Source organism: Pristis pectinata, chromosome 30 (genome assembly GCF_009764475.1).
Source record: "Pristis pectinata isolate sPriPec2 chromosome 30, sPriPec2.1.pri, whole genome shotgun sequence".
NCBI lineage: Eukaryota > Metazoa > Chordata > Chondrichthyes > Rhinopristiformes > Pristidae > Pristis > Pristis pectinata.
Genome location: NC_067434.1, coordinates 18,618,295 through 18,640,159, shown reverse-complemented (window position 1 = coordinate 18,640,159; position 21,865 = coordinate 18,618,295). Strand labels below are relative to the sequence as shown.

General features: G+C 42.8%; 1 protein-coding gene across 1 annotated transcript in view; it reads right to left on the bottom strand.

Moving 5' to 3' along the window:
• Window positions 1-20,928, bottom strand: part of chuk (component of inhibitor of nuclear factor kappa B kinase complex) — a 63,115-nt gene extending 42,187 nt beyond the window's left edge. The window contains exons 1-8 of the mRNA XM_052041535.1: window positions 20,781-20,928; window positions 11,076-11,201; window positions 9,570-9,664; window positions 7,444-7,561; window positions 4,460-4,529; window positions 3,117-3,205; window positions 1,635-1,724; window positions 316-440 (exon numbers count right to left, since the gene is read on the bottom strand). Coding sequence (XP_051897495.1) covers window positions 316-440; window positions 1,635-1,724; window positions 3,117-3,205; window positions 4,460-4,529; window positions 7,444-7,561; window positions 9,570-9,664; window positions 11,076-11,180 — 692 coding nt within the window. The 5' untranslated portion in view covers window positions 11,181-11,201; window positions 20,781-20,928. The remainder of the gene's footprint in view (window positions 1-315; window positions 441-1,634; window positions 1,725-3,116; window positions 3,206-4,459; window positions 4,530-7,443; window positions 7,562-9,569; window positions 9,665-11,075; window positions 11,202-20,780) is intronic.
• Between the last annotated feature and the right edge of the window lie 937 nt (window positions 20,929-21,865).

Below are 21,865 nucleotides of genomic sequence, written 5' to 3'. Positions count from 1 at the left end.
AGCCCTCAAACCCTCTGATGACATTCCACTCGAATCAAACTTATGGTACATAATCCCTAGACCCCTCACCTTAACTGTTCTCTAGCTGTTTGGTCCCAACCTTGGAATTCCCTCTGTAAGCATCTCCCTTCATCTAATCCATTCCTAAAAACCTACCTCCTCGGCAAAGGCACTTGTTCTAACATTCACTCTTTCTCAGTGCCAGTTTTGTCTAATTATTCTGTGAAGTGCTTTTCTTTTGTAAAGGAACTACAAAGTTGCAAGTTGTAATTGTGACTTATGCACTAAATAGGGATACTAAGACAATCGACTTACGATTGGAAAGGCTGCATATTATGCAAAAACGGCCGAAAGCCTGAGATGCACTCAAATACTAGTGTTCCAAAGCTCCAATAGTCGACAGTGACCGTGTAAGATTGTGAATCAAATAGTTCTGGAGCCTGGAAGAAAGGCAACAATATTGTCTAACAAACAAGTCTATTTGGATCTCAATAAAATAAAGAATGAGAAAATGAACCAGCATTGCTCACTGATATGCACATTAACTCAAAAAATATTTGATACTCATCTTTCTATGGTATGAGCTGAGATCAGCTAAGATCTACATGACCACATCATTGACAAACCTCAGCTTGCTGACAGTTATTTAATCTTCAAGCAGACCATGTTATAAATAACAATAACAACTTTTAGATAAAATGAACCTGAAACAAAATGCAATTGTAAAAGAATTATGTCCAGTAAGTTTACTAAGTAGCTACATGAAATATGAAGAAACTTCATTGCAGTTCGACAGATTTGATTCAACTAATCTGTACATTTATTACAATGCACAGAAACTCTTTACTTTTGTCAAACATGCATTTTGTCAACTTTAATCCACCTCCACAAATCCGATTCGAAAACTGATATGATTTGACACTAATTACTGTTAAATACTTAGTATCATTAAACTTGGGGAGGCAAGACAAATGTGGTCTTCAGGCAAGCTAGAACCACAGTGTAAGCAAAATAACTTAAAACATGATATACGTCAAAATGCTGTTTTTCTCTTTTGTTTTTGAAACTGATAAGACTAAAGCATTTCCACTGGAGGGTGCAATTATAAAATGACAACATTACATAGGCAATTGTGGTATAAAGTTGCAAAGGACTTAACGATGGGTAATTTTAATAGACCTGTTTTTTTTTTAAAATTCATATCTCAGAGCATTTCCAGACATAATATTCTTTCAGTAATAATCTTTGAATACAGTTCAGATGCTTAAAAATGCTACTGAGACTGAATAAGATATCTTTATTAGTCACATGTACATCGAACACACAGTGAAATGCATCTTTTGCAATAGTGTTCTGGGGGCAGCCCGCAAATGTTGCCACGCTTCCAGCACCAACATCGCATGCCCACAACTTCCTAACCTGTACGTCTTTGGAATATGGGAGGAAACCGGAGCACCCAGAGCAAACCCATGCAGACACGGGGAGAACGGTCAAACGCCTTACAAACAGAGGCCGGAATTGAAGCCGGGTCCTTGGCGCTGTAATAGCGTTATGCTAACCGCTACATGTAACTGTTCATATATTTCAATATCGTAGTCAGAGCACAATAAACAATGTAACAAAAAAAAACTTACCAGGTATTGTAATGTCCCTACAAAAGATGTGCAAAGACTTCCTTGGTCCAGATCTTTGGCATAGCCCAAGTCAATTATTTTGTGTATCAACTGCAATAAAAAAAGATTTAGTCACTCCATTTAGCAAATACTTTGGTAATTAAATATTTCAGAATCCTTTTAATAAAACTTAAATTCTTTAATGTAGATCATCTATTTTGTTGTGCCCTTTACCAATAAAATTTAACTCCTATGTTCTCCTTCCACCCTCACCTTACTACAGGAAAAAAAAACAGAAAATGTTGCTGATGCAAATACTGGTGAAACTCCAATTGAAACCTAGTGAATGAGGCCAGGGCTTCAATCAGCTACTGTAATCTTCCAAAACTGAAGGGTCTGTTGGGAAATTAAATCCACAGAAATCAAATACTGAAAATAGGAAAAAAAACATTGAGATATATTTTAGAGTGCAGTTAAATGGAATCACGTAGTTAAAGTGAAACATAACATTGTGAATTCACAGAACAGAAATAACTTCAGCTTTTGATAAATTTGATAAACGTTTGAACAAAAATTGAATTACATAGCTGTCATGGATTATTTTTATATCTAAGCTACCTTACCTGAAGTCTGGAAGAGTATTGTTTATTCATCACTAACAAGTGCTGCAGTAGACTCAATGAAACCAACATGGGCCACAGCTCAACCCACACTCCCAGACTGGTACTCATCAAGTGAACCAAGGAGGGAGCCAAGCTTCATGCATTGCTGCAACTCAGAAAACTAACTGCAGGCATGGCAGAGGAAACCATTCCCAGAGATTCCCTAGCTATGAATAGATAAGCAAGAATGGAACACAGCAAAGACAGTCGCACTCAACTGCATGACCAATAAGAGGTGCTACAGAAGAAAGATCCAGTTAGTGTGTTGAGAAGGGAAACTACACCATTTGTCTTTGATTGGACTATTTTGTGTGTAGAGATTCAAATCTGATGGAAAACTGTTTGGTGAGGTTCAAGAAAAGTGAGCTCAGATTTGGGAGATGACAGTTCATTCAAGGATCTTGCAGAGAAACAAAGACTGGAGGTGGGGCAGTAGTTGCAAGGACAGAGGGGACAAAATGCTTTTTTTTGTAAAGGCAATGCTGAGTTGAAAGGACGAAAATGGTTAGATTCGGAGGTACAAGTTGTATGCAACCTCTCAAGTACGTGCACATTTGGAGCATCTGTAAAATATTTCTTTCATTTACAAATGAATGATTTGTCTACCTAACAAGGGCAACCATCATCATGACTAGCATGGATGTCAAATTTCCAGCTGAAAGGGAAGGAAAACGAAAGGGAAGCAGAAGGATCATACACTGATCCAGTGCCTTGCCATAACAAAAACAACCAAAGGATAATGACCAAATTAAATCTGCCCATACTTCTTAAACTTTAGTTGGAAAACCAGAGGATAAAGTTCAATCTATTTTTGTTTTAATTCTTGTTACAATTCTCTTACCTTGCCATTATCTTCTTGCAACACAATATTTTCAGGCTTTAGATCTCGATGGATAATCCTGTGGTCGTGTAAATATTGGATGCCAGAACCTGGTTAAAAGTAAATGCAAAGTGGGGGGTGAAAGCAGATTTGTTTTAAATCCAAGATGCGTGCTTTTGTTTTTTAGGATTGATCAGATCACAGAATATTCATGGCGTAGGAGGCCATTTGGCCCATTGTATTCATGCCAGTCAGAAGAGAGTTCATCAGCCTAATCCCACCTTCGAGGACTTGATCCAGAGCCCTACAGGTCATGTCTCTTCAAGCACACTTCCAGGCACTTTTTAAATGTATGAGGGTTTCTGCTTTTATCATCCTTCCAAGCAGCAAGTTCCAAACCATTATTCCTCTTCAGTAGAGAGATTTTTCCTCATTCTCTTATTTAACCCTTCTACCAATTACTTTAATTCTATGCCCTGTGCATTTTGACCCTTTGTGCCTTAGATCATCGAATGTGTCAAAGTCAAATGTTGCAAAGGAGCAGTAGGTTAGAGAATGTGAGAAATGTAAGGAGAATGTCATTGATCACATAAAAAAGTTACATGCTTCAAGACTTTACAGCATTTTCTGTTTCTTTCTAAATGGACTCTTACATTTACAGATTTTGTTTTATATTCCCCTTTCTGATGCTTTCAACTTTGTTCTTCAACAGATAAAGTAGGCACCTCTCCAAAATTTAGTTTTGAATTTTTTTTAAGAGCTAGGAGACTGTCTGTCACTTCCTCCCACCCTCATACCATTAAAACAATTAATGTTGATGCGACACGTGTGCTCTGTTCTCGATACTCCATGTAAATACAGCATGGAAACTGGGCCTCGCAGGTAAATAATAAACACCTCAGGGACGAGTCTGAGTTTGCTTTCTACAACACAAACCAAGAGGTTATCACAGGCTAAAGCAGCTCAATTCATTCTCCTTGCCTTGCCCTTCTCCTCAATACCTTGCCTTGACTCACCATTAAACCAGATAGATCAACTCATGAGCAATGTTCTCTTTATTAATGTTGGCTTCTTAGTAAAAATTGCACTGGTCAGTCAATTTGCTACAGAGAAACAGGTTTTACCATGTTCAACATACATTAAAGTACAATTACAATGTCAAGGAATTATTTTAAACTTAGTGAATATGAGCATCAATATTTCTAACCTGTAACTCAGAAATCTCAGCCAGATCTCTCAATTTTTTATATAAAAAATATCGTCAGATGTGAAAGGATGCCAGAAAGGTGACCCAAGAAAAGCATTTTATATGTAAGAAATGTAATAATATAATTATAAATAGGTTTTTTTAAAAAATTACCTACCAACATCCTGTAATAAGCTTAATACTTGGCTTTCTTTAAGTCCACAGCAGTTTTCAGGCTTGCTCAATAACTTAAAACATAAAATGCAAAGTTAGCAAAGAACCAGTTAAGAAAAAATATACATCCAAATGAAAAATTCAGTAATTGTCCTACAGGAAAATGGAAGATGCATTATAAACCTCTAATAATAAATGTACAATTCAAACTGAAAATATTTTGTTCAAACAAAGCAGTTAAAATAAAATGGAAAACGCAAGCACGAAAATGGAGTAATAAATTGTTTATTTTGAGGGCTGTGGAAAAACTAAACAGTCCAAAACCTAAAATTTAAAAGTCTGTTTAACTGTACTGTAAGCTACGCTTTAAATGTATCCAATGCCAATTATAATTTTAGCTTTATACAACCAGTTAGCATACAGAACTTGCAAGAGTAAAGAAAGTTGAATGAATCTTGAGTTTTGAAGCTGAACTGGGAAACAATAGCTTGGATATCTTTCTGCTAGAAAAGATAAAATTATTTATCAACAAGCTCCAAACATCTCCATATCAGGTAATATAGGCAATTCCAAGAGAAATTATCAAGAGATGCCATCATAGCATCACCCAGGATGAATGGAAAACAAGAACGTTCTCAATATTCTCATCCTTAAAGTGACCTTTCCATCTAAACAACAGAAAGAAATGAAACTGAGGAGAAATATTATTTTTCCAGTCAAGAGACAAATATTAAAAGATAAGATGACATAAGCAGTGACAGACATTTAAGGAGATATTTCAGAATTCACATTCTAGGAGAGAGTTTGAACTAATCTACGGCTAAGAAAGTTAAGGATGGCATCAAATCGATAGAAAAGGCTTACAATTTGCTGTGATGGCTAATTGGCTGTGAAAGACTAAAAGTTTTCAAAAGCAGCAAAGGATTTTAAAAAATGACAGCAAGCTAGCAAGAAGTATAACAGACAGACAACAAAGCTTGTATATAAAAAGGGAGGAGAGCAACTCAAGTAAATACCAGTCCGTCAGAGGATGGGACTGAGAAAAATAATGAAATAAACTAAATAAATATTTTCTGTTTGCCTTCAAGGTTGAAGACATTAAAAGCATCCCAGTAATTGTAAAAATTCCAGGGGCAACAGAGAAAGAACAAAAATCAATATCTATTACTAAGGAAAAGGCCATAGGTGATCAAATGGTTCTGACATCCAAGGATCTTAAAAGGTATCAACAGCAGAGACTCGAGATATTGGCAAAATTCCCAACAGAATGGGCAACAGTAAACCCAAGAGAGGAAGAAGACAGAAAGGTGGAAACTTAGGTCAGTTCATCTAAAACCTGTCATTCAGAAAATATTGGATGCATCATTCAAAAAAAATAGAAGCAGGACATCTGGTGAAATCAATATACAATCAAGAAGAGTCAATATGATTCAATGATAGGAAAATTGCAGTTGACTAATTTCTTAGACTTCTTTGGCGATGCAAGAAACAGGATGGATAAAAGATAACCAGCAGATGCTATGTATTTAGATTTCCAGAAGGCATTTCATAAGGGATCACATGCAAGATTATTGTACAAACTGAGACCTTGTGGAAATGGGATAATACTTTTGCATGGACAGAAGATTGACTAACTTTTGGAAAAGAGTGTTGGGATAAATGGATCATTTTCAGATTGGCAAGCTGTGTCTAGTGTGGTGTCACAGGGAACAAGATAAGTTTTTAACCATCTGACTAATGACTTAGATGCTGCAAAGCCTGTGTTGATGGAAGGATGAGTGGGAAGGCAAACTGTGAGGAGGGTACAAGGAGCATACAAGGGATATAGACAGGTTAACTACATGGACAACAATTTGGCAGATGGCCTATAATGTGGGGAAATGTGCAGTTATCTAATTTTGTCAGAAGAATTAAGAATAGATGGAGAGACTAGAGTCCTCCAGTATATCTGGGTGCACTCGTATATGGAAAACAGGAAGCTAGCCTGCAGGTACATCAAGTAATTAGAAAGGCATATAGAATGAAAGCCTTTGTGAAGAGGATGAAGCCATGCTACTACTGTACAGGGCATTGGTGAGACCACATCCAAATACCACACACACAGGCCACCCCGGGGTAACAAAGAAGTTCTGTTTTTACAGAAGTCAACTTTGGCCACAAGTTGGAAAATGAACGAAAATCACTTGATACGGTAATCCTACCTCCACGCAGTACTGAAATGAATGGCATCAAAATCACACAAAGGCTGGCAAGGAAGAACAATTATTAAGAGTGGAGGGAGAGAGGAAACTAGTTCTGCCGTTTGCAGGAACGAACGCATGTACATATGTCGGACTTTTGAATTTGATAATATTAAGGGAGCTCATCCATATGTAGGGGTCATCCATAAGTTGACTGTAGTTTTGGTCCCACTGTTGAAGGAAGGATATATTTGCATTGGAGGCACTTCAAAGAAAGTTCACCAAGTTGATTCCTGGGATAAAATGGGTTTCTTGAGGAAAGACCGGAGTTTGGAAGAATGAGAGATGATTTTACTGGATCACGAGACAAAACAGACACTAAGAGAATATTTTCCCTCAGAGGAATCTAGAGAAAGGTGGGCATGAGGAGGAATTTATTCTTTCAGTGGCTTATGGTTCTTTGAAATTCATTATCCCAAAGAACTGTGGAGGCTAGACACTGAATATTGTGAAGACAGATGGACAGATTTTTGGTAGAGAAGGGTTATAGGGAAATGGCAGGATAGTGAAGCTCAGGCTAAAATCAAATCAGTTGATGCCATCTAATGCTGGAGAGGCTACAGCCTACTTCTGCTCCTATTTTTTATGTTATGTTCTTGATCATAATCACCAAAATAATGGCTACTCCACTTTACTCAAAATGTTTAATATATAATGAAATTCAGTTGAAAATATTTGTAACTACATTAAACTCTCATTAAGCTCAAAATTTCACTCATACAGGCTCTAGTGCATCCTTAAAAATTACCTTACGCAAGTTACCTCCTGTACAGAATTCCATCACGAGTAGAGGGACGTCATTAAATGCAATACCCTGCATTTCCTCCGGAACTTCACGAGCTTTCACAACATTTGCGTGGTTTAACCTTTTTATAGACAAGAGAATAGATGTGATGTTCAGATAATCTTTATACTAGAAGCAATGGATAAACAGTCAAATGCATTTAAGTGAGAGGAGATGAAAAAATACACGAGAAAACACATTTAACAAGCTTGTGGAATATAATTCTACTATAGTGCTTATTGATAAGCTGAAACAAAATTCTCTCCACTGCAAAACAATTCCTATCTCTTGAAAGTTCAACTGTCAAATTGTATACTTGAGATTTAACAATATGAAGAAAGTGGCTAATAATTTGTGCAGAAGAGAGGAACAATTTGCTATCAGGCCCTCGTAAAAATAAACAAATAGAAATTATGGAACATTCCTCCTTGTTCTCTTAGAACATGATGAAAGGCCGCAAATTAGTACTCAGACTGTAGCCATCAAGGTTCCAAATTACTCATGACATTCAACAGAACCTTGTTTGGAAGAACCTCACTGCATCAGTACAAGACACCCCCACCTCAGCAAGTCTGACTAGGAGACAGGAGATCAGACAAAGAATGTCCTCATCCTAAGAGCAGAATTCATCAGTTGGACAGTTTGCCAACCAGCACAAGAGAAGTTCATATACCAGAGTCACCACTTAATACACTGAAATTATTGAATGTTTAAATATTCTCCTGCATGTCTACAATATCCCATACTGATATTTTCAGGCAAGTGCCCATAAGGGAGCGCCAATAAAGCAATATTAAAATGGGATCTCCATTGATTCCCCATGTTTCAACATGGTCAGTGCCATTGGCTAAACAAGAGTTGAACCGAGATGAAAAGGCTGCAGATTCTGCATGATCTCTAGAGTCAGCTTCGGATCGATCACCGCATCTCAAATCCAAGTCAGAAAATCAAATTAAAATCTTTGCAAAGACCACTCCATCTTGCCTGACAATTTTGTCCCATACTGAGGGATTGCTTCATTATTTAAATTTAAATAACCTATTATATGCTGTTGGATGAACCACCTTTGCTGGGATGGGATTGGAATTTACAGAAAGTGTACAAAATGTGCAGACCAACATATTCCCTTCAACCACCAGAAAAAAGCAAATTGTCTCAACTCTCTGCTGTTTAGGAAGCCTTGCAAATTGGTTGATATATCTGCCTATAGTTCAAAATAATAACCATATTTAAAAGAAAAAAATTACTTAATTAGATGCCCTCAGGCTGTGATAGATAAATTCAAATGTTTTCTTTCTTAAGTTCATTGAAAGATGAAAATTACAACTTCCAACCTTTTGTGTTGCTCAATCTGTTTGCTAATATCCATTTAAAATACCTATACCTCGATAAATTTCATTAACTTCTGGCTATTATGGAGATTTACAGCCAAGTGAAAAATATTTCAAATATTAATGAAATTAAATTCAAATGTGCAGTGACAACAACAGTGCAACTCAAAACATATCAATGCACAACACAACAGATCAAGAAAATATGGGAGAGAAGATTCAAGTGTTTTCTATACGGATAACCCAATTTACTTTTATTGTGATTATGTTAAACAGTATCTTGACATCTGCACTAAATGTGCCTTTAACAAATGTCAATTAGGTATCCACCTGAGTATCTCTTATATTTTAGGTTTTTCTAGATTTGGCTCATCTCTGCTGCTTCCTATGCAACACAGGTCGTCAACAACTCATCTCAATATCCACTTTTAAATGTCTACTCTTCCACCGAGTTGCCTCCTACCCAAAGAAGCAGATATTTCCAATCTTGCATGCCACCCTTAGGCCTTGGTAACTAAACATGCACACACTATTAAACATGTGGAATATTCTCTCACAACCTACGACTTTACATCACAAATCCTATAATGATTTGCCCCAGAATTCTGTACCAATTGTTAATGTGCTATACTGTACATAAATAGCTAGAAGCAAAATGGATTATCTGATGTGGCTAATACTTCCTTAAATCTTTTTTTTTAATTAAGATCTGACTGCATCACTAACAGAAACTCTACAGGTCTCCGAAGAGGTACTTACTTTTTCATAATTTGAATCTCATGGCACCACCTCTCTTTGTTTCTTGCACTCAACTCCAAACGGCAGGCTTTAACTGCAATCCTTTCTCCAGTACTCTGGAATAGAAGTGTGGATTTATAGGTTTATTCCGTACAAAATTAGAAGATTAGTTAAAATCGTTGACTAAAGTATTGATGGATGACAAATCTCAAACAATGCAGTCACATTCAGTTCACTTGAATATTCATCTGAATCTCTGGCTTGCAAACCATTGTAATTGATGTTACATAAACATCTGATTGAATTCTAAACTATAAAGACTGTCAAATACACCAAGGTTGACTATTGAAAGGAAACCTTAAAGATGAAGTACTGCTGCCAAGTTCAAAGTCAATTTATTGATAAATATTGATCATTTTATCTTGAACCACCATGAATACTGTGTCAGCAAGATAAAAGGCTTCATAGCCAAGCACCATCTACTACTCAGCTAACATTCACAAAATAACAATCAGATTTGTCAATGGAAACCCTCACTTATTTTTCTTGATTTTGAGAAATAATTGAGCACATAGGATACAAGAGAAAGCCATAACCTGAAAACATCCTGGCTACAATGGTGAAGACTTGTGTTCATAATACATCTATACCTCCAGCCAAGCTAAAACAGTCACAATTTCTACTCAGTAATGTGGAAAACTGCCCAGGGACATTATGTCCACAAAGGGATGGGCCAAAACAATCAAGCTAATTACCACTCATTCATTCAACTCTCAATGATGTTGTGCTGTTGAGTGGCACCCACTTCCCAATAACCAAAAACTGAATTTCTTAACCAAAGGAGGTAGCTCCCCTTGACATCAATCCTCCAAAGAGCCCTGGTAAAATCAAAGACATGTGAATCGAGCAGAAACCGGTGTCATCCTTAGTTCACAGGAAGATGGCTGCAGAAAGACAATCACCTTCCATCCAGAATAACCCTTCAGGACTTCCCTATCAACGGTCTGTCAGTTCCAAACCCGGGGCTCTTCATTCTTCCCCTCAAAGAATGAATTTTAATTTCAAATCATCTTAGCTTTACAACTGCTTAGAATAGCTTGCTGGTAGCTGGAAGCAGCTAGGTGCCCAATTACCTGCAGTGTATGACATGGACAGATTGAAAGAACCATTGCTTCTCAAGTTCAATCACAACCTTAGAGACCAAAATTACAAAGGCTTTGTCACACAGATACTGGTGAGAAAGAGAAGCAACACAAACAAACTGGAATGAAACAACAAAAAAAAATCAGGGAGTTCTCAACTTTTCTTTTGACAAACATCCACGAAGGAAGTAAAAATCTATAACAATAATGGCTGAGAAGAAACGTCTCCTTAATTTACCTGTTGGTCTGAGAAGAAGGAAGAATAAAATTTCTGCTGCTCCTTCAAAAGAAATCTTTTAGCCTCATGTTTGTTTGGTTGGTTTAATCTTAAGAACTCTGTAGAATATGCCACAAAAGTTCATCTCTAAGAGTACATAAAATTTACCTTATGTTCGTACATATAGACATGTCCAAAGCCTCCTGCTCCAAGGCGTTCCTTGAGATCCCAAGACCCACATGTCTGAACCTGCTTAAAAGGGGGTTTCTCCATTCTCAATCAGAATCTTTAAAGCTGTAATTACAAAATTGCAAAATTATTATTTCAGCCATGCTAAGAAACTTGATCTCAATTAGAACAACCAAACTAAATTGGTCAGCACTGAAGAATGCACAATACAGTTTCTACTTCAGCCTTTCTTTTTAACTCGCACTGCAACAGTGAAGGACAAAAATAAATGGAGTGAGTAAGGAGTGTAAACTTAACTCATGAGTCAGGAGGAAAGTGAAATCCTGATCCACTGAACTGAGATTTTCAAATTGCCCATAAACATTGTTGGTTTTCCCCTATATAGAGGATATTCCACTCCAAGTAAATGAAAAAGCAAGTTCTTGTAGTTCACTTGTGGAAATTTGTTTGGCTACCGAGTAAAGCATGGGAGGAAACAGGCACAAACTATCCTACCCTAAATAATTAACATCTTGTCCATATCATGCTCCCAGGTTAATTCTTAGTTTTCCCTGCTTTTATTTCAATAGAGCACACAATTAGAACTATTTGAATGTTACTGTTTCAACCTTCAGGCAATAGCATAAATTTTAGCTTTAAGTTTAGTCTGCAAACGAATGCCCAGCAATACCCACCTATGGAGGCTCATGAAAATACATTCTGCTTTTGTCCTTAGGCATAATATGACCTTTTCTTCTCAGTTCCAATACCAAATTTATATTCGGGGCACAGCAACAATAGTAGTCTCACCAGCTCCCTGGGGCCATCCTGCAAATGATGGGATCACACTGAACTGTGACTCAATGTGCCCAAGCCCCATAACCCTAATCTTTTATCAACGAAAATCCAAAGTTAAAATAATCTGTTAACTGAACAATGATTGCCCTTGATAAAAGAGTTTGAGATTTCCTCTACCCTCTACAAGTTTCCGAACTTCACACCTAAAAGCACTTGCTCTAATTTTTAGTCTGCATCCCCCAACTCAGATACCACAACCAAGTTTCCCTAATTATCTTGAAAACATCAGTTACAGGAAGTCCCCGGGTTACGAACGCCCGACTTACGAATGGCAGGAAGAAGGCGCGGAATTGGGTGCAGAACAGTTTGCCTGTCAGTGTTGACTTTTTCCAGGTGATGGAGGTGGCGAATGGCTGGATCGTGGATTTCACGTGTTACAGTCTGTACCGCTATTTCGGGGCAGGGATGTTCGAGGAGTTCCGAATGATGAGGGATGCCATGAATGGTCACCAGCCCCCTCTCCCGCTGCCCCCACCCACCATATCTATCTCTCTCCCTCTCTATCTCTCCAGCACTCGCTGTCCCCCGACAGGTCGTCCCCGGGTAATGACCGAGGTCCGTTTCTACAGATGTCCTTAAATTGATTTTGTCCTTCAGTTGAAAAATACACAAAATTCACTCAATGTGGTAACTGTACCTCCACAGTACTGTACTGTAATGAATGACACTAAATGCACATAAGACTGATGACAGTCTTCACATGTCCCGCCGATAACAAGTTATGCAGTATTTTAGATTGCTTCACATTATGTGTGGAATTATAATGAAACTAGAATCAAAATTCCATTTAGATCTTAATATATAGCAATAAATAACCAAAGCTTGTTGTGATTTAGGACTAATTGACGCTAGATGTGAACTGTACGTAACTGTTCCAATTTACGTACAAATTCCCCTTACGAACAGACTCAAAAACGGAACTCGTTCGTAATCCAGGGACATCCCGTAATCAATCTACCCCTTAATCTTCTAAATTCCGTGATATGTAATTCCATTTTATGTGTTTTATCCTCATGTTTTAACCCAGGTGACACTTGTGCTGCATGCCCTCCAAAGCCAATACGTCCTTGCCAAAGTGTGGCACTCAGAAAAAAGTTGCGATACTCCAGGAACGGACAAACTATAGCCTTGCTTAGCTGTAGCATAATTTCTGCCTCCATGTAATCCAATCCTCTACAACGTATCATTGCAGAAAATGACATTGAACATGAATCAGATATTCAATGCTATTCAAAAAGGAACAGTTCTGCCTATTCGAATATACACATCAAAATCCTGTATTATATTTATTGACATCTACTCTGTCCCTTCACAGCAGCTAGCAGGAGCTTTCATACAAATTCCACTTGAGATTTAACTTCTTCCACATTCCTTATTCTACCCACTGCCAGCTTACACATTTTACATCCTTACTCATCACCGAAGAAATTTCATCCGCAACCACCACAGATACTCCTCCCACTTATCTGTCTATCTTGTAGATCTTATAATCAAGTATATTGTTCCCATTCCTTGCCATCTTGCAACCATATCTTCACATGGTTATCACGTAATTTCTTCCCAGCTGCATTTGCATCTGTAAATCATTCAATTTGTTCCTTACAATCAGTGTGTTTGAATGGAGATCTCTTATCCTCTGTGGATAAAGGGGAACTGATGACTGTCCTTTACTCGATTTCCAGAAGGGAAATGATAAAATCTCACATGAAAGCTTATTGCAAAAAAAAATAAAAGCTCAGCATGGAGAAGGCATTATATTGGCATGCAGATGAGATTGATTGGGAATAGAGAGCAGGCATTAAAGAAAAAGTATTTCTTTTCGACAAGATGCGACAAATGGTGTGCTACAGAGATCCCTGCTGGGGCCTCAACTTTTCACAATTTATATTAATGACTTGGGTGAAGGCACCAAAAGGCATGGTTGCTAAATTTGCTGATGTCATGGAGATAGGTAGGAAAGCAAGTCAGAAAAATGTAAGTTGGCTGCGAAGGGACATAGGTAGGTTTAGATCTGGTAAACAGAGTACAATGTGGGAAAATGTGAAGTTGTCCACTTTGCAGGAAGAATAGAAAAAGTGCATTATCTAAATGGTGAGATACTGCAGAGCTCTGAGATGCAGAGGGATCTGGATGTCCAGTGCATGATTCACAGGTACTGTGCATATACTGCATGTAATCTGGAAGACCAACAAAATGCTAGCATGTACAAAGGGAATTGAATACTATAGGAGGGAGTTTATCCTTCAGATGCATAGGACAATGGCTGATTTCATATTTGCAGTACTGTATAAAATATTTAAGGAAAGGTAGGAGAGAAAAAGGAATGGCCTTGATATCCTTGAGCTTTCCTTCCATCTAAAGTCTCCCAAACAATCTTGCAATTCTTTTTCAACTATGTTCAATACTACCTTTTCTTACTCTTGCAACATAAACCACAATGCCTAGGCCCTGTCCCTTCCTTTCTGGCACCAGGAGGCAACATAAAGTATGGCTCTCTTGATTCTTCTCAGAAAGAGGTCATCTGTTTCCCCGAATTGTTGAAATCCCTACAACTACTACACAATAGCCCATTTTTCTACTCTGGAGAACCTTTTGTTCCAAGATGCCCCGGTCAGCATTCTATTCTCACCAGGCATCAAATACCTTGTACCTTTCGGAAAGGATCAGTTTTAACTGATCCTCATTTCCATTTCATTTGTTTTCCCTTGTTTTGTACAGCAAATTACTTACGTCATTGCCGGTTTCATTGGGCGGGAACAGTCTCCCTCAAAGGGCCCGCACAAGGCGGGAAAATAAACCAGTTCTCGTTCGGCAATTCTCCGACTAGCGTCTTGTTTTATTCCGCGGTAGCAACCGCTACATTGGTGACCCCGACGGTCCAAACGGCTTTTGGACCCGCGCAATGGACGACAGCGCAGCAGCCAACGCAGTGGCCCTCAAGCTGCCCACCTTCTGGACACTTCGGCCCAGCGTCTGGTTTGACCAGGCCGAAGCGCAATTCCACCTTCGGCAGATCACCTCCGACTCCATGAAGTACTACCATGTGGTTAGCTCTCTGGACCAACAGACAGCTGCCCAGGTTGGAGACTTCATCTAGTCGCCTCCGGAGGAAGATAAGTACCTGGCTTTCAAAGACCTTTTGATCAGGACCTTCGGCCTCTCCCGTCGTGAGCGCGCCGCCCGCCTGCTTCATCTGGATGGCCTGGGGGACAGATCCCCATCCGCCCTAATGAATGAGATGCTGGCATTGGCTGAGGGACACAAGCCATGACTGATGTTCGAACAGGCCTTCCTCGAACAACTCCCCGATGACATCCACTTGTTGTTAGCTGACGCCGACTTCAGCAACCCCCGTGGGGTGGCCGCCCAGGCAGATGTCCTGTGGAGGGCCAAGCGTGAGAGCGGTTCGTCCGTCAGTCAAATCACCTGGTCGCGAGCCCAACGCCCGCCTCGCCCGGCCCCAGCAACCGAGCAGCCACACCCCAGGAACGCAGACGACGACACGGGTGACCAGCTGTGCTTCTACCATCAGAGGTGGGGTGCGGAGGCCCGTCGATGCCGCCCACCTTGCAAGTTTCAGGGAAACGCCAGGGCCAGCCGCCGCTGATGGCTACGGCGGCTGGCCACCGACAGAGCCTCCTCTTCGTTCAGGACAAGAAATCTGGACGGCGTTTCCTCGTTGATACTGGAGCGGAGGTCAGTATTTTGCCCCCGACCGGCCGCGACACTTGTGCCAGGCCACCAGGTCCTCTACTCAATGCCGCCAACGGTACAACGATACGGTCTTTCGGCACCCGTACACTTCAATTACAATTTGGCGGCAGCCGTTTTACCTGGACCTTTACCCTTGCCACCGTCGCCCGACCACTCCTAGGAGCCGATTTCCTTCGGGCCCACAACCTGTTAGTCAACCTGCAAAGGAAGCGGTTAGTCCACTCTAGCACTCTCCAGACCTGTCCCCTGGGAGAAATCACCCCACCAGCCCCACGCCTGGACTCCATTTCCCTTTCTGGCGACGATTTTGCCAAGCTCCTAGCCGAATTCCCATCAATTTTGGCACCTTCGTTTACAAATTCTAGGCCCAAACACGGGGTACGACACCACATCATTACTACAGGACCACCCCTTCATGCCCGAGCACAACGATTACCTCCAGACAAGCTCCGCCTGGCAAAGGAAGAGTTCCGTCATATGGAGGAGCTGGGGATTGTTCGCAGGTCAGACTGCCCCTGGGCCTCCCCCCTGCACCTGGTCCCCAAAGCCACCAGAGGGTGGAGGCCCTGCGGCAACTACCACAGGCTGAATGACACCACCACCCCGGACCGCTATCCCATCCCTCACATCCAGGACTTCGCAGCGAACTTACACGGGGCCCGCATCTTTTCCAAAGTGGACCTCGTTAGAGGATACCACCAAATCCGGTCCATCCGGATGACGTCCACAAAACTGCGATTATCACCCCATTCGGCCTGTTCGAATTCCTTCGGATGCCGTTCGGCCTTAAGAACGCCGCGCAGACCTTCCAGCGGCTGATGGACGCGGTAGGCCGAGACCTGGACTTCGTGTTCATTTACTTAGACGACATACTGATCGCCAGCCGTAACCGTCAGGAACACCTTTCCCACCTCCGCCAGCTGTATTCCCGCCTCCGCGATTTTGGCCTCACGATCAACCCGTCCAAGTGCCAATTCGGACTTGACTCTATCGATTTCCTCGGCCACAAAATCACCAGCGACGGGGCAACACCTCTACCTGCCAAGGTGGACGCTATCCGCCATTTTGCCCACCCCGACACAGTCAAAGGCCTACAGGAATTCCTTGGGATGGTCAACTTTTACCATCGGTTCATCCCTGCAGCAGCCCGTATCATGCGCCCTCTGTTCTCGCTGCTGGCTGGTAAGGGCAAGGACATCACCTGGACTGACGAGGCTGCGGCTGCTTTCGTTAAGGCCACAGACGCCCTGGCAGATGCCACGATGCTTGTACAACCTAGGACTGACGTCCCGACTGCCCTCACGGTAGACGCGTCCAACACCGCGGTGGGTGGGGTACTGGAACAGCTACTCGAAGGCCGCTGGCAACTCTTGGCATTTTTCAACAAGCACCTTAGACCGCCCGAACTGAAGTACAGCGCTTTTGATCGGGAACTTCTAGCACTGTATCTGGCAGTCCGGCATTTCCGATACTTTCTAGAAGGCAGGCCTTTCACCACTTTCACCGATCATAAGCCTCTGTCCTTTGCCTTCTCCAAAGTCTCCGATCCCTGGTCAGCTCGTCGGCAGAGACATTTATCCTACATTTCCGAATTCACAACTGACATCCAACATGTCTCTGGAAAGGATAATGTCGTTGCTGATGGACTTTCCAGACCAACCATCCACAACCTATCCTTGGGTGTCGACTACACGGCCCTAGCTGACGCACAGCAAGCCGACGACGAACTGCCCAGCTACAGAACCGCAGTCTCAGGTCTGCAGCTCCGAGATTTCTTGGTTGGTCCAGGTCAGCGGACCCTACTTTGCGACGTTGCGACTGGTCAGCCCCGCCCTATAGTCCCTGCAGCCTGGCGGAGACGCGTTTTTGACTCGGTACATGGGTTGGTGCACCGTCCATCAGATCTACCATCCGGACTGGTCGCCAGCAAGTTTGTCTGGCATGGCCTGCACAAACAGGACAGTGAGTGGGCCAGGACTTGTCCGCACTGCCAGACGTCAAAAATCCAGCCACACACCAAGGTCCCACCACAGCAGTTCGAGCCTACCTGTAGGAGGTTCGACCACATACACGTCGACCTCGTGGGCCCTCTGCCGGTTTCAAGAGGAGCCCGGTACCTCCTTACCATCGTGGACCGGTTCACGAGGTGGCCTGAGGCAACCCCCCTGACTGACATCACAACTGATTCCTGCGCCCGGGCGCTGCTCACAACTTGGGTCTCACATTTTGGTGTTCCGGCCCACATCACTTCAGACAGAGGCACCCAATTCACTTCCAGTCTCTGGGCTGCATTAGCGAACCTGCTAGGGACGCAGCTGCACACCACCACGGCCTACCATCCTCAATCAAACGGGTTGGTGGAACGTTTTCACTGCCATCTGAAATCAGCCTTGATGGCCCGCCTGAAGGGTCCTAACTGGGTTGACGAGCTGCCTTGGGTCCTGCTCGGCATACGCACTGCCCCCAAAGAAGACCTCCGCACTTCGTCAGCTGAGCTTGTGTACGGGGCGCCCCTAGTTGTCCCCGGGGATTTCATACCTGCCCTTCGGGACCAAGGGGAACAACCCCCAGCAGTCCTGCGAAGACTGCGCGAGAAGCTTGGCAACTTGGCCCCGATTCCCACCTCACGGCACGGTCAAGCCCCATCCTGCCAGCCCAAGGAACTAAGGGACTGTAAGTTTGTTTTCGTTCGCAGGGGCACACCTCGGGCGCCATTGCAACGACCACATGAGGGACCGTTCTGAGTCATACGGAATAACGGATCCACCCTTATTTTGGACATTGGAGGCAGGGAACAGGTTTTCACGGCGGACCACCTCAAACCGGCCCATTTGGATCTGCAACAACCTGTCGAGGTTGCAACGCCACGACGCAGAGGCCGGCCCCCTAAGCGGCAGCTGGCACAGCCCGCGGACCTTGGGGACTGTATCGCCGGTTCTGGGGGGGGGGTTGTGTGGTGACTCACCGTTTAGTCGGGCGAACCGGCTCGGCAGTCGGGTCGCGCGGTGTCGGAGCGACGAGGCCCAAGATGGCGGCGGGCCTCGTCTTTCCGAGCGACGGGGAGAACCCGCGCGCGGGAAAGTCTTGATGATGTAATACTTACGTCATTGCTGGTTTCATTGGGCGGGAACAGTCTCCCTTAAAGGGCCCGCGCAAGGCGGGAAAATAAACCAGTTCTTGTTCGGCAATTCTCCGACTAGCGTCTTGTTTTATTCCGCGGTAGCAACCGCTACACAATCAACATTTGTCTGATATTGCAGCAGTTACAACAATGAAAAATCCTCATTTCATCTGAATTTACGGATTCTTCCTAAGTGACTTCTGTCCACAATAATAACATGGACAACAACCACAATGCCGTCATTGGAACGCTTACTGAATTTTTTTAAAAATTGAGACTTACGAACAAATGTACAACTCAGAGACAGCATTAAACAAAGCGGGTTTTTTTGTTCATTAAAAAGACAGTCTAAAGTGCAGGCACACTTAATGGTCAATAAATATGTTTGTGGTAATGTTTTGATTAAAAACAGTCCAAATTACAGATACAACACAACTATGGATTAGGAACTTGCTGACAATATGGCAAATCAATAAACTCTGGGAAGGAAAAATTATGTTCAACAGTGCAAAAAAAATCACTACCCTCCCACTGGGTCAATCGCCATCTGTACCAACAGTAGCAGAGTTGCAGATGTCTCAGAGAACTCTACAGCCATCTCAGAATCAGAATGGAAGATAGTCATGCTCGACACAGAGGGACTGCACATAAAGTAGTGTCAGACCCACACTAAACGTGTTGGAAACTTGCATCCTTCTTACTGTGGAGGGGAATTAACAAGTGGTCTTTATGTTGATCCTCCCAGTATTACCGTAGACATCTTTAGTGGCCACATATATTGCAGCAAATACTTTCGCCAGATAAGAAAAGCTGCAGAATCCCAAATAATTTAAAAAGTGATGGCAACCAAATGCACATTTTTTTAAGCCTGTGAAATACATACAGAAACTAATAGGCATTTTTGGGGTTTAAATTATACTAGAATCAGCACTGTTAACAAAAAAAAGAGCATCTGACACCTCACAATAAAACAAAACACTACCGATAAAAAGAATCTCAGTACCTGATGAGACATAAGCCTTGGGCTAAAGAATTGTCCAGTCGCCAAGTCACAGAGATACAGCGTCCTTAGAACCATAGAGCAGTACAGCACAGAAAACAGGCCATTCGGCCCTTCTAGTCTGTGCCGAAACTTTATTCTGCTAGTCCCATTGATCTGCACCCAGTCCATAACCCTCCAGACCTCTCCCATCCATGTATCTATCCAATTTATTCTTAAAATTTAAGAGTGAGCCTGCATCTACATCAGATGGCAGCTCATTCCACACTCCCACCACTCTCTGAGTGAAGAAGTTCCCCCGAATGTTCACCCTAAAGCCATGTCCTCTCGAATTTATCTCTCCTAATCTAAGTGGAAAGAGCCTACTCGCATTAACTCTGTCTATACCCCTCATAATTTTGTAAACATCTATCAAATCCCCCCTCATTCTTCTACGCGCCAAGGAATAAAGTCCTAACCTGTTCAGTCTTTCCCTGTAACTTAACTCCTGAAGACCCGGCAACATTCTAGTACATCTTTCGATCTTACTGATACCCTTCCTATAGTTAGGTGACCAGAACTGCGCACAATACTCCAAATTTGACCTCATCCACCGGACTCGGACCCTTCAGCCCACCGAGTCCGTGCTGACCACCTTACACTGCATCCTGAATTAATCCCATTGTTTATTCTCACCTACCTCCTCCCGCTGACCCTATCCCTCGCCCACACACTGGGGCGGCACTTCCCAGCGGATCAGTTAACCCACCAGCCCGCACGTCCCCGGGACGAGGGTGGGAACCCCAGCGGGCGAACGTGCAAACTCCACGCAGACAACACCGGAGATCGGGGGGTTGAACCCGGCTCACTGGCGCTCGGAATGAGCGACAGACGGGTCCGGATGCTGCCCGGGGAAGGAGAAGGAAGAGGAGGAAGAGGGGCTCCGGCGGGCGCAGTTACCCCGGGCCGAGGCCTGCCTTCCAGAGTACAGCGCGCAGGCCGCAGCGCCCTCCCGCCCTCCTGTCACCCCTACCTGGGGAGCGAACGTCGTCAGAGCTCAGACCGATCCCCGATTAAGTTCCCGGCGACAACATTGACGACGACAACCTCTCCGTCCGCTGACGGTTGTTTTCCCTCTCATTGCATCCTGATGAGAAACGTTTCCAGGCCCCCGCGTCACAGGGCCGCACCGGAGGGAATGCTGGGAGATGTAGTTCTGTTCACTGCGCCGGCGCATTCTTCTCCCCCCCCCCCCCCCGCCCCGCCTGCTACGTCATGCCTCGATTGACAGATGCAACCACTCACATTCTCACCCTCAAAGTTGCATGGGTTAACTCTTTCATAAAATAAAACAATGCAAATCTGCAACAGAAGGGTGAAAATGCTTCGGCATCCCATGTGCAAAATAGGTAATCAACTATCACGCTTCAGAATTAACAATTTACGTTGCACTCGGGGGAGACGCTGCAGATGCTGGAAATCTAGAGCAACACCACACAGGAGCTGGAGGGACTCAGCGGGTCAGGCAGCATCTATGGAGGGAAATAGACAGTTGACGTTTCGGGTTGAGACCCTTTTCAGTAACAAGTTAACACTAAAGTAAAGGGGAGGAATAGGAAATTGTAAGGCTGCAAAATCAGCATTGGTATGGTTGCCAAACTGTGGCTGAAAATATTCCTTTGGGACCCTGAATGAGAAATTAATTGAAACCCTACTTTCGTTATAACCCTGGCCTCTTCGACCATTGCTGTGCAGTTTCACAAGCTGGAGGAACAACATCCTGAGAGGGAAAAAAGAGGCAGATGCTGGAATTCTGTAATAAAAGCAGAAAATGCTATATTCTGTATAGTCTGTGTATAGTTTGTACAAATAAGAAGAAAAAGATGAAAAGGATAGGAGGGGATAATTTGTCCTGTGTTATGTAACTGCTTGTAAAAAAAGCTTGATAGCAACTACGATATCCCTTTCCAGACCTTCTTGGCAAACACAGAGTCCACAAGGAGGTAGACAACCATCTCATCTGCATCTTAGCCACCTCAAGTGCAGCTTGCTGTGGGATAGAGACAGCCGCTGTGCATTAAGGGCCAATATCTGATGGGGAGGGCCCTTCTCACCTCC